The 13,475-nt window shown below is 46.0% G+C and overlaps 1 protein-coding gene across 2 annotated transcripts in view; it reads right to left on the reverse strand.

Annotated features, from left to right (window-relative positions):
* Positions 1–248: 248 nt before the first annotated feature.
* The window catches only part of GPLD1 (glycosylphosphatidylinositol specific phospholipase D1), a 655,729-nt gene continuing 642,502 nt past the window's right edge, over positions 249–13,475 (reverse strand). Inside the window, exon 24 of one of the 2 annotated variants that reach the window (XM_086965460.1) lies at positions 249–1,055. In XM_086965460.1, coding sequence (XP_086821586.1) covers positions 978–1,055 — 78 coding nt within the window. In that variant the 3' untranslated portion in view covers positions 249–977. The remainder of the gene's footprint in view (positions 1,056–13,475) is intronic. The other variant, XM_086965459.1, reaches the window with a different exon arrangement.

Below are 13,475 nucleotides of genomic sequence, written 5' to 3' on the forward strand. Positions count from 1 at the left end.
GCATGGTAAAGGTTAAGCATGGTAATGGCATTCTTATTGTAACAACATGTATTACAATGGAATGCGTTGTTCTGTCATACATCCGTTAGAAATGACTACAACATATTGCAAGAAGATTCTCATGAGCACCTTTTAACCCCTTCCGTGCTCCCGTCGGGCAACGGGAGCACTCCCTCCCTGGTGCTGCAAACAACCGTTTGCCGTCGCAGCCCCGCCCACCCTTTAGAACGCCCGCACCACAGTGGAATTGCCACCGCGGTTAAGGCGTTAAAAGTCTACCCTGTTAGCTGTCTGGTTTCCCACCTTTTAACAGTGAGCTTTTCTATGAAATGAAACGTTCAAATTCTGGTATGTCCTGGTTAAATCACGAAATGTAAGCTGCAACAAGCATTTTCTTTCATTAATACTTGTTCATTATCCATATGAAGCCATATGGTGTGAGAAAGGAAAGAATACATTTTCTCGGAACACAGCACATTTCACAAAAAGTCAAGCCCTAGAGTTGGATTTTAACGTTAAATCACTTTTTTTATTGAAAGCATTATCTTTCTTAAAGGGACAATGTTTAATAAGTGAGCAGTGCGGCCTAGCAAGTGAAGACCAATAGAAATGAAAGCTTCCTGCAGACAATAGACAGCATGTTTTTTCCACATTTATATCCTAAATAAAGGCACATTTTCTAACCTTGAACTTATTATGCATTTTCAGGTTTAATATTTTGCATATTGCTATATTATTGTGTATTAGAATTTGCACAAACGTTTTCAAACATATCATTATTATATTTTTCATTGTTACATATTCCTATTTATTAACTACTGTCATAAAACACATTATGCCAGGTAAATGAATCTGTTAAGGTTTAATATAAAATATTATTTATAATTTTAAATTATATCCCTGGGTTTCTCAGTACATTCATCAGCAGAGGCAATTGTGAGGAAGTGTGTAACTGAGCGCCACACTCTGTAGAGGTTTCATAGGCTGTACACATGAATAACTCCAGCAAGTCTGGCTTTCCATGAACTTTTCTCAGCAGCTACCACCACATCGCTCTGAAAATTAAAATCAGAATATGATAAACTTATTTATTCATCATGGTGAAATAAATACTGTAAATATTTACTCATGGACGTAACAGAAATAGTTTTTTTTTGCTTTTTTTATACATGTTTTTTTATTCAAGAAACATAGCAATATTACTTTATAGAAATATGGTTAACCAAAATATTTGTTTCATAGTGATAACATTTTTTTTAAGTGACCTCCTTCTCGCAATCTGCTTGAAGGTGCAAAGCGACAAAGGTGGTGGGAATCAGGATCAATAGCATCAAAATAACACACATTACAGATTTTATTCGTTGTTAAATCATGCACATTGTTTTTAACATTCAGTATAACTCACTTTATTTGCTTCTATCTAAGGGTTTTAGATGTGAAGGGTTTGTCGACAGAGGAGAGATCCTTGCTGAATAATTTAAGATGATCTTTTTGTGGCATGGAAAATAAGTGTTTTTCATTTCACGTCTCTACCAAGTACCCCAAAGAGCAGGCTGCTGAAACATTTACAGTTTGGTTTAAGAAATGTATGACTTCTGGGCGTCGCATATGTGCTCTTGTACCAGATGTATGTTACCGGAGCATAAGACACTGGGCATATTAGCAAGGAAGTGGCGGCGGAAGGAATTAGCTTTCTTTGCTTAACGCCTCTCTCCGCCACTTCGGAAATGCAAGACTGCACCATATTATCAAGGATATGGTGTAGCCTCATGTGTCCCCCTGCAATGGTGCTGTTTTGCAACTTAGTGCCAACGCAGGCACCCTTGCACCAAAGTGCAAAGGTGTCTGCGAGGAGGGAGGTTTGTTTATGTACAAGAAGGTATCCCTTCCTGCACATAAACAGACCTAAAATGCCAGTTTGTAACTTACGTATGTGCTGCTTCGCGCAGCACACTTGTAAGTTACAAAATTACATTTCTAAACAAGCATTGGCATAGCCAATAGGTCTCGCCTTTGGGACCTTATGTGTTTAGCCAGAACTTTTGGCCATGTTGTAGAGCATTGTGGCTGCTGTGCATTATGTTGAAAAGTTATAATAAAAAGTGTTAAGCATTTTTGTTACCTTTTTACAAATGAAGGCGACAATATATACAACTGAAAAACCCGATTAAAAAATAATTGTAACATAAAAAATGGCATCTACTTTTTTTTATTTTTACTCTGCTGGCAACTTCTTCCTGCCTGTTCTCATGCTTGTTTGTTATAATTTTTTTTGTTATGGAGGAGCGCAACATAAATAACGGGGGAGTGAAGGTTGGAAAACAGCAATTTAATTAGAACACGAGCAGCGGACGGACACTAGGGGAGAATCAACAGATGCCAGATTCCAAGGGCACACAGATGTGATGCCTAGGTGGTGCGTTGATGCAAAATGGTGGTGGAGAATTATGTTTGGTGCTAAGGTGGTGACACTATATGGTGTGGATTGGAGGTATCCTGTGGATTGTGGAGTTGTGGAGGTGAAATATGTTTTTTTGGTGTGTAAATATGCGGTGTGTATTGGAAATGTGTGGAGTTGAATTGTGTGGCCTGGAACTGTGGCGTTGAGTGAAATTATGCTTAGTGAAATTGTGTCATAATGTGGAAGCCATTTATGTTGATTGGTGGTATATGGTCTAGAGTGCAATTATGTGGAGTGTTATTATGTGGGACTGAGTGGTATTATGTGGAGTGTATTTATGTTGCATTGAGTAGAGTGTAATTATGTGACGTGTAATTATGTGGCACTGAGTGGTATTATGTTGAGTGTATGTTGTATTCAGTAGAGTAATTATGTGGTGAGTGATTATGTGGCACTGAGTGGTATTATATGGAGTGTATGTTGCATTGAGTGCAGTGTAATGATGTAGCATATAATTATGTGGCACTGAGTGGTATTGTGTGGAGTGCATGTTGTATTCAGTAGAGTGTAATTATGTGGTGTGTAATTATGTGGCACTGAGTGGTATTATTTGAAGTGTATGTTGCATTGAGTGCAGTTTAATTATGTAGCATATAATTATGTGACACTGAGTGGTATTATGTGGACCGTATTTATGTTGCATTAAGTACAGTGTAATTATGTGGAGCTGAGTGGTATTATTTGGAGTGTATGTTGCATTGACTGTAGTGTGATTATGTAGCATATAATTATGTGGCACTGAGTGGTATTATGTGGAGTGTATTTATGTTGCATTGAGTATAGTGTAATTATGTGGTGTGTAATTATGTGGCACTGAGTGGTACTATGAGGAGTATATGTTGTATTCAGAGGATTGATTATGTGGCACTGAGTGGTATTATATGGAATGTATGCCGCATTGAGTGCAGTGTAATGATGTAGCATATAATTATGTGGCAGTGAGTGGTACTGTGTGGAGTGTATGTTGCATTCAGTAGAGTCTAATCATGTGGCACTGAGTGGTATTATTTGGAGTGTATGTTGCATTGAGTGCAGTGTAATTATGCAGCATATAATTATGTGGCAGTGAGTGGTATTATGTGGAGTGTATATATGTTGCATTGAGTAGAGTGTAATTATGTGGTGTGTAATTATGTGACACTAAGTGGTATTATTTAGAGTGTGTATTGCATTGAGTGCAGTGTAATTATGTAGCATATAATTATGTGGCACTGAGTGGTATTGTGTGGAGTGTATGTTGCATTCAGTCAAGTGTACTTATGTGGCGTATAATTATGTGGCACAGAGTGGTATTATTTGGAGTGTATGTTGCATTTGGTGGCGTGTAATTATGTGGCACTGAGTGGTAATATTTGGAGTGTATGCTGCATTGAGTGCAGTGTGGAGTGTATTTATGTTGCATTGAGTAGAGTGTAATTATGTGACGTGTAATTATGTGGCACTGAGTGGTATTATGGGGAGTGTATGTTGTATTCAGTAGAGAAATTATGTGATGAGTAATTATGTGGCACTGAGTGGTATTATTTGGAGTGTATATTGCATTGAGTGTAGTGTAATTATGTAGCATATCATTATGTGGCACTGAATGGTATTATGTGGTGTGGACTTGTACCAGCCTTCCTATATGTAGGTCGAAATGCACGTTTCACCTAACAAAGACAGTTAACCTAAATATAAACCGGAAGCCTTTGTAAAGTGCAGCGTTCGGTGCTGCGCTGCTCCCAGAAACACATAGCACAGCAACCAGCACTGGAGTTTGTCTTAAAAGGCACTTTTTACCTCTATTTTCAAGTCCTCATAATTAATCAACAAACACAATATATCCATCAAATGGGAGATGAGCATGCACACTTGAGCCGCTTCCATCTGAAAAGATAAAAACTTCGACAGTTTTAAATCAGCCTCATTTAAATAAAAAATAAACACATCCCAGAGTTCGCTCGTCTTCTGCACAGCTAACAGATAATTAGCAAAGCTTTTTTCATTCCACAAGCAGTTAGTCGAAAACAGAAAATGAGGGGCTCCTTAAAAGTTTAAATAAAAAATAAACACATCCCAGAGTTCGCCCGTTGGTCTTCTGCCAGCTAACAGTTAATTAGCAAAACCTTCTTCCTTACAAAACCAGTCCTCATTCAATGTTTAAATAAATATAAACACATTACAAAGTTGCACATTGGTCTTCTGTTCAGCTAAAAGTAAGCCTTTCTTTGCTACAAAAAGCAGTCGAAAACAGAAAAAAAGCAAGCTCCATCTGTTTACAATCTGTTTACAATTACCTCCAATGCGATAATTGGAGACAGATAAAAGAAATCGTAAATCATATGTTCTTATATAGCGCCTTTCACCGTAAGGTCTCAAAGCGCTTGCTTTGGGAACCAGTCCTGGCCTTTCTCTGCAAGATTACCCCTACTGGGCATCCCCAAGGTGAAGACCAGGCATCCCATCGCGGTGGGGCCATAGTGGAGATTAAGCAAGCTATTTCCCAGAGTTGCAGAGTGTGAACCCACAATACGAGCAGGCGCCGAGGCGAGAATTATCAAGTCCGTGGACATTTTGAGCTCAAGGCCCTGCCACGTCGGGGATTGAACCCTGGTCCCGGGTCTGACCTCTGCATCATGGACTGCCTCCTCTAACCGGTGAGCCACACTTCTCCATACGGTTACGGTTGAAGCACGCGCCCGAGGACCCCAGGCCATCCAACAAACAAGGCGGGACAATTACCCACTTTGCACCAATTGTGTGCTGTGTTTAAAAAAAAGACACATGCACAATTCAATTGAAAGTTAGGAAAAAAAGCACATGCATGAGCGTGTGTTTAGAATTTAAAAGCCCTAACTTAAAGTCTCGCACTTAAAGGCGCACTTTAAGCCCTTACCTAAAGTCTCGCAGAGCAACATATGGCTCAGGCGAGACCTAAAAAGGTTTGTTAAAGTACAGGAAGGGACACCTTCCTGTACATAAACAAACCGTGGCATTTTTCTTTTTCCATGTGTGCTGCAAAAGGTAGCACACATGGAAAAAGCAAAAAAGAAGAGAAATAAAGCATTTCTCAGTTTTTCGCCATCTTAAGACCAGGATTTTCCTGGTCTTAAGTTTAGAGCTGCCATCTATTATCGCCGCCCTTGATAATAGGTGGCATCGTCAAATTCAATGGGTGTTGCGGTGGAACGCCCACCGCAACACCCACTGCACGCCCTTTCACGCTAAGTTTAGTGTGAAAGGGGCACTATTATCAAGGCAGCGTTTAGCCACTTAAGATTTGCTTTAAGCTATGTTAAGTGGCTTACCGCTGCCTTAATAATCGGGAGCTGCCCCTATCGCCACCACAACGTCACAAAAAGTGATGTTGTGGTGGCGATAGGGGAGTGATAATATGCCCCACGGCGTTTTAAATGTTGCTCCCCATTTCGCTGCGTAATGTGGTCTCTCCATTAGAGTCCCAAAAGAATTAGGCTTCCCTGTTCCAGTTTCCGCTTTGTATTGAAAAGTGTACTTAACTTCTTCTAATTTCACCATTTCATGAAGTTGGATAGTGGTTTGTTAAAAATGACCCTGCCCCATTGCAACTGGATGAGGCTGATAGAAACAGAGCAAAATCGTTTTAATTAGAATATAAATTAACCAAAAGCTGGGTTTTTTTCAGCTTAAATTAATTTAATACAAGAAAGGTCTTAACTAACTTTTCCATGTAAGACAATTGTCTTGATTTAGTTTTCTTTGGCACAGCTCAACAAACCTGCCTCTTCAGCTCCTAAAGAACGGCTGATTGGATTCAGAGTGAAATATTGACTTCCAATTTCTATCCACTATGTAAATTGCATTCTTTGTGTCTTGTGTCTCCTCCTGCATTAGCTGACTTTACAACAGAGGTGGGAGAGCAAACAAATTAATAGGGAGAGCAGTGCGGTGTACAATCAGGCAAGGGTCGGCTCAGGCTGTAGGAGCGCATGCACGAGCCAAGCCTTGAAAATATTTGGCATTTAAATGGATGTACATTGTTACAACGCATGCTTTTGCCATGCATGCCTTTACAACGCAGGTTTTTCAACGCAAGTCGTTACAACGACTTGCGTTGGGGTGGTGCTGGATAGTGAATAGGTTAATTTACTATTCCAACTCCAGTCCCCGTGGATAGTAGGGAAGGTGTTGGATAGTAAATTAAACTATTATCTATCCTAGAGCGCCCCCCAGCGCAAGACGTTGTAATGACTTGTGTTGAAAAACCTGCGTTGTAAAGGTACTGCATGGTAAAAGTTGCGTCGTAAAGGATGTTTCCCATTTAAATCATGCAAAAAACCTCATGGTGGAATATGATAAAATGTCTTTAAAATGCAGATACTTTCATTTCTTTAACCTGTGGAAGTTTTTCTCCTTAGTGCATCAGATTATACATCTGCATTGAGAAGTATTTATTAAAAGTGAGAGTTTTTAAACAGTTCCTGAAAAATACTCCGGCCCCTGGTCTGACAATAACGCTATTATTGACCAAAAAGGCAGGACACCTGTCATGTGTAACCTATATCTGGCCTGGATTCATGTTATAGAAGGAGCAACATTATAGTCTTTTAAATTCAGCGCAAGAGAGGTTTTTCTACAGCGCACAACCTGAACTCATGTATTGGAAGGTGCTCTCATAGGTGAGGAGCAAAAAAGAGGCTTGTTGAAATAAAGTAGTAGTCTAAGACCATACAATTTGGTGAAGCAGGAAAGCTGGGGTTGATAGCATATTCTCCAGTTTCACACTGTGCAATTCAGCCACTCTGTAGGTGTTTCTTTAAGACATGGAAGCTTACTACTTGTTATGTTATGTTATGTTAGTGCTATTTGTATTGCGCACGGCTGCTCCAGCGAAGGAGCGTCCCGGCGCACCGACAAGGTGGCGAACACAACACAACAGGGGAACAGAAAATATTACTAAAATGGGGGAGTGAAGGATTTAACAGATTTAACTTGAAGAATGAGATTAGAAAGTGGGTGACAGAGAGAACCCACTTTTTATTTTTGGCAGTTTTACAAAGCACAAACCTGACCCAAGGACATAAGAGCTCTTCACAGCAGACACAGACTATGTTACATGTTTTTTCTCAGCAGAGTGAGATTTGCTGTTGTTCACATGACGATGAGCCGAGGCGGGTATTCAAATTTGGTAATCCATGTTTCGTGGTCAGCAGCTGCTGCCACTAGGACACATGACCTCCGGTGGTTCAAAGAGGTCCTCGAGCCGAGCCAGATCGAGGCTTCTAGCTCAAGCCTAGCTCGAGCTTTCAGTGACTCACCCGCCTCTACTTTCCAAATACTTTTTAGTGTTAGCATTCATTCCAATCAGTCTTTGCATACCTTCATGAACACTCAAGTACTGAGCAAGCAGGACTGATGCAAATTCTACCAATGGGTATGCCATCAATTTTCTCCCCACTCCTGACGAAATTATTAATTTTGCTCCAAAAACTATGTTGAAACTCCCCAGACAACCACCAACCACACTCGAAAGGCTCCGTGTAGGTCAACTCTCAGTGAAACATATAATTCAGGACAGGCTGCTTACCCTAGTGATAAAACAGTATATAGCAAATCACCCTCAAAGCTCGTTCAGCTACTTCTACAGCAAGGCCCAACACCTTCTAAGCTCTAAGGGGCATATTTACATGTTCCGGCGCATCTCTGCAAATCAGCAGGAATGCGCCAGAACAGATGCGTCATGCAATGCCCTCCTTCCGCCACCACAGATGCGCTACATTTACAATGGGGCGCACCATGGGGCAAGGAAGGGAAGATGCGTGACAGATCTTGTGGCGTATGGGCGGCGCATTGCTGGAGTCGCGTCGCAAGCGCAACGCAACTCCTGCAATGCACAGGGGCCACCCATACTCAACATGGTGCATTACTCCTTAGCCTGCTTCAAGCAGGCGTAAGGATTTGACGCAGCAGCGTCGTAAAACTGACTCAGTGAAATCTTGTAGATTTCACTGCGTCAGTTTTACGGGGCTTTCCTGCGAGGCAATGCCCACCCTGCGACAGAACGCTCACATGAAACCTGACGCAGGTTTCATGAGGCGCAGGGCTTTACAACGCGACGCATCTTCCGAGATGCATCACGTTGTAAATAAGTCGCAATGTGGCGCATTGTTTATGCCGCCGCTGCGTCACAAAAGTGACGCAATGGCGGCATAAAAGTGTCGCAAGGGGCTTGTAAATCTGCCCCTAAATGTTTTACTTAGTCACTGTACACCAGTAACACTGTACTTTTTCAATGTTTTGGGTATAAATAGACACAATGAAAGGCTGAGCCTGTTATCTGTGAAGGAACCCAATATTCTTACTTAGGTCTTTAAGGTTTTGGTCACTTGAATGTCTCTCTCCATCCTATGTAATGCCTTTCTTAGTTCGCTCTGTACCACCCACTCACCTTCCAGAACTGAAGCACGTTATCAAGACCCACTTGGTAAGTCTTGCAAGCACAGTTCATTGCCCACCACCCCACTTCCCTTGCGATGACTGAAACGTAAATAACTATACTTCAAAAATATGATCTACATTTATCGTTTGATCCTGAGTCTCACTACTTACAAACAGGTATTATAATCCCGTCTCGTAACCAGCCCTGACTACAACCTGGTGTAACCCAATGGAGCTCTATCAATAACCTTGTGAAAAGAGACCTTTCACCTTCATAAATAATAGCACAAATACACACATAAAACGATTTCCTTTAAAAATGTTTTAATACAGGGAGAAGCTTCGCGGGCGACCAAGATGGCCGCGTAAGCTCGGAGCTCCGTGGACCGTCCGACCCACCGCAAATATCCTGCCTGAAATCCTGATCCACGTTGGTGGAATCGTATTGCTGGTGGTCTGCTGAGGCGAGGACTGCAATCGGCTTCCAAATCGGTGGTTCCTGTGCAAAGTTACGTCGAGCTGAACTCCGCTCCGTGACGGTGCCATTGTCCCTCCGGACTTCGCCACTTCGCACGATGGGACTGCGTAGTGCCCACCTGCCGCCCTCGTTGGTGGAGTGATTGTGTTCCTGCTTGTGCCTTCTACACCCTGGTCTTGCCTCCTTGGCCCCACCTGCCCTCCGGCTGTGGACCCGGACTTGTGGACACCTTGCCTTTGTTCTCTCGTACCCATCATGGCGGGCAGAGGTGACCCGGACAGGACATCGAACAAGGGTGGCCGGGGCAAGTCGCAAACGCAGCAGAATCGCATTGAGCGATATGTGAATCTCAAGTCGCCACCTACATCGGGGGCCGTTTCTAAAGGGACCCCATCGACGAGCCCGCCGGATGGATCGGACCCCACCCTCGTGGACATCATGGGTGCCATCACGAGCCTCCGGGCCGACATGCAGCAACAGCACGAAACCCTGAACCACAAAGTAGACTCTATGGCCGTTGATATTACCCTTATAAGGGCCGACTTGGGCAAGACCAACGAGCGTGTGAAGGCGCTCGACATCAAGACCTCCAGCCTAACCTCCGACGTCTCCGAGTTACAGACTGAGGTCCGCAACCTGCGGATGACCACTGATCTATTCTCAAGGCGGCTGGAGGACTTTGAGGGGCGAGCCAGGCGGCAGAACGTCCGCATAGTTGGCGTACCGGAGGGGTCCGAGAATGCCGCGACGGACCTGTTTGTGGAGGATTTGGTTAAAACCCATTTGGCGCCCTCTGGACTGAGCAACTTTTTCTCGGTGGAACGGGCCCACCGGGTACCGGGTGGCCCGCCGAAAACGGGAGCGACGCCGCGACCGATTGTGGCGCGCCTCCTCAACTTCAGGGACCGTGATGCGATCCTGCAAGCTTCCAGATCGCATGGACCACTCCAGTACCAGAATGCGGAGGTGCACTTTTATCCGGACTTCACCAGGCTGGTACAGCGCCAACGCCTGAGCTACGCGGGAGTGAAGAGGCGCCTCAGGGACTTGGGTCTCAAATATTCAATGATGTTCCCCGCGAAACTCCGTGTTGAACATAAGGGACGTGCCCTTTTCTTTGACTATCCTGAAAATGTCAGTGAATGGTTGGACACGATATCGCCACATCGGGATGAACAGGAGGATGAAGTTGGGGGCGCCTCTGGCGGAGCGGAACGGCGAGACTGAGCAAGGAGCTGATGCTACCCTTGCCTCGAATGACTGCCGGAATTGTGACTCGTTACTTAACGGTCTCTCCTTCATTTACATGGTGGGTGGCGGGACGTTTTCACGGAGATTCCTTACTCCTCTGGGTCTTTCGTAGAGTAGTTAATGGGGCGACAGGCACACTGCTGGTTGGGGGGGCTTTTTAGTCTGATGCAGGGGTGCAGGGTGGGGGGTATGTTGGGGAGAGTTATCTCGTTTGTTGGTTTTTCCTTTCTTTCTTTTCTGTGGCAATGGGTCATTTGTGCTCCTGAACTGTATTTGATGCGGGTGTCTTGTGGGACTGGGTGGGGGGTAGAAAGTTACGAATTCTCAGTTGGAATGTTAACGGGTTGGGTGACCGAATTAAGAGAGGGGTGGTGATACAACTGATCAAACGTCACATGCCTGATGTTGTCCTCCTTCAAGAGACACCTGGTGGGCAACGCTTGTAAAGCTTTGAATCGCAAGGGCTACAAAATGGTGGCACATTCGGGGTTCTCTTCCGGTTCCCGGGGGGCGGGTATCCTCGTGAGCGCGTCCCTTCCCCTAGAGATAGATGTCACCTTGATTGACGACAGGGGGCGTTACGCTGCCGTGGCTGGTAGATGGGAAGGGCGTTCCCTCACGTTGTTATCTGTCTACGTCCCCCCGGGGCTTTAATCCAGTACCTTTCAGGACCTTGGTGGTGCCATCTTGTCTCTGACGGCTGGCCGGTTAATAGTGGGGGGTGACTTTAATTCGGTTTGCTCTGGTCTGCTTGATCGCCAACCGCCCTGGGACCTACGCAACCCACAGATGTGGCTGTCCTCCTTTCTCGAGTCTATGGGCCTGGTAGACGGCTGGCGTCTTCTACATCCTACGCTCCGTCAATTTTCCTTTCTTTCGGGTGCACATGGGAGTCTTTCCCGCATCGACTATGTCCTCACATTGGCGTCGGACGCATTGGCCGTTTCCGAAGCCCGCTTCTTGGCGCGGGGCATTTCTGATCACTCCCCGTTATGGGTCTCTTTCGACTTTGGGGTGGTCTTGTCGGAGCGACCGGCCGCGGTCAACCCGTGGTATTTTCGTAACATCAAGACCCGCTCTCTCCTGGCCAAAGCTATCGATCTTTATTTTTCCGAAAACGTGGGCTCGGTTAGGTCGGCCGTTACGCTGTGGGAGGCCTTTAAGACGGTGCTCCGAGGTGAGGCCCAGGCGCTCATCGCTGAGGCCCGCCGAACTAGAGATTCTGACCTGCTGTTTGTTGAGCAAGAGGTCCTGCGTCTCGAGTCCCAGTTGGGGCCCGAGCCGGACCCCTCTGTCTTGCATACCCTCTCGCTGAAACAAGCGGAGTACCATGATTTGGCCGCGAATGCCGCACTCACTCTGGCCAAGGAACAGCAGGGCCGTGTGTATGATGTGGGTGATAAGGCTGGGAAGTTGCTGGCTTGGTTAGACAGGAGGGAGATGGCCAGTCGCGTGGTGCCTGAACTCCTGGGAGACGACGGTGTGGTCCTTACGGACCCGAGTGCCATTGTCGACTCATTCGCTGGTTATTTTCGGGGAGTCTATGAGTCTGCTTCAGACTTTTCGGAGGCGGATTCGTCGGCTTTCCTTTCGGAGATTGACCTTCCCTGCCTTTCTGAGGACGAGAGAGCGGACTTGGATAGGGACATCACCGCTGACGAGATTGCTTTGGCGATCCGCTCCCTACGGACCGGTAAGGCCTCTGGGCCTAACGGCATACCGGTTGAACTGTATAAAATCCGCCCGGATGCGGTGTCTCCGCACTTGCAGAAAATGTTCCTGGAATCCTTTGAGAGGGGCTGTCTCCCCCTGGATCAGCGACTGGCTACCGTTGTGGTCATCCACAAGGAGGGTAAACCACGTGACGTCTGTCGATCGTACCGTCCCATCTCTCTCCTTAACGTGGAACCCAAGGTCCTCGCCAAGTTGCTCGCCAACCGGCTGATTGGTGTTATTGGCGACCTCGTACACCCTGACCAGTCGGGATTCATCCTCCACCGAAACACCGCTCTCAATCTACGTCGCCTCCACGGTGTCATGGCTAGAGCCCACACCCTCGAAGAGCCGACTGTCCTCGCGTCCCTCGACGCCACGATGGCATTCGATTCTCTCGAGTGGCCATATCTCTGGGCAGTGCTGTCCAAACTTGGATTTGGGCCGGTCTTTGTGAGCTGGGTGAAGCTACTGTATACGGATCCGATGGCTAATGTCACGGTCAACGGCCGCCTGTCGACGCCATTCCCCCTACATCGTGGTACTAGACAGGGCTGCCCCCTGTCGCCCCTTTTGTTCGCCTTGGCCCTTGAACCGCTCGCAGCCCTACTGCGTGTGCATCCCGACCTACGCGGCATTACGTGGGCCCCTGGCTTCGAAGACAGGGTATCCTTGTACGCCGATGATATCCTGCTTTATTTGACTTCCCCCTGCAGGTCCCTCATTGTGGCCTGTGATGTGCTTAGACTCTTCGGACGGTACACTGGTCTGATTATAAACTGGGCCAAGTCGTCCCTATATGTCCTTAAAGGAGATACTCCATGACTTCCCAGGGGCTGCAACATCCAGATTGCCACACGCGGCTTCAAGTACTTGGGCATCTACATCTCTGGTAACCCCAAGTTGCGATACGACCACAACTTACTCCCTCCTCTCCAGCATCTGCAGCGTGATGTAGACAGCTGGCGTGAGCTACCACTCTCCCTCCTTGGCCGTGCCGCTCTGTTTAAGATGATGTCCCTGCCCAGGTTCTTGTACGCCCTGCAAAACGCCCAGGACCCCGTCCCGGCGCGCTACTTTCGAGACCTTGAAGGCCTCCTTCGGACCCTTCTCTGGGATGGTCGACCCCGCGTTGCCATCCACAAACTCACGCTCCCATGGTAGGATGGTGGCATT

Source organism: Lissotriton vulgaris, chromosome 4_1 (genome assembly GCF_964263255.1).
Source record: "Lissotriton vulgaris chromosome 4_1, aLisVul1.2, whole genome shotgun sequence".
NCBI lineage: Eukaryota > Metazoa > Chordata > Amphibia > Caudata > Salamandridae > Lissotriton > Lissotriton vulgaris.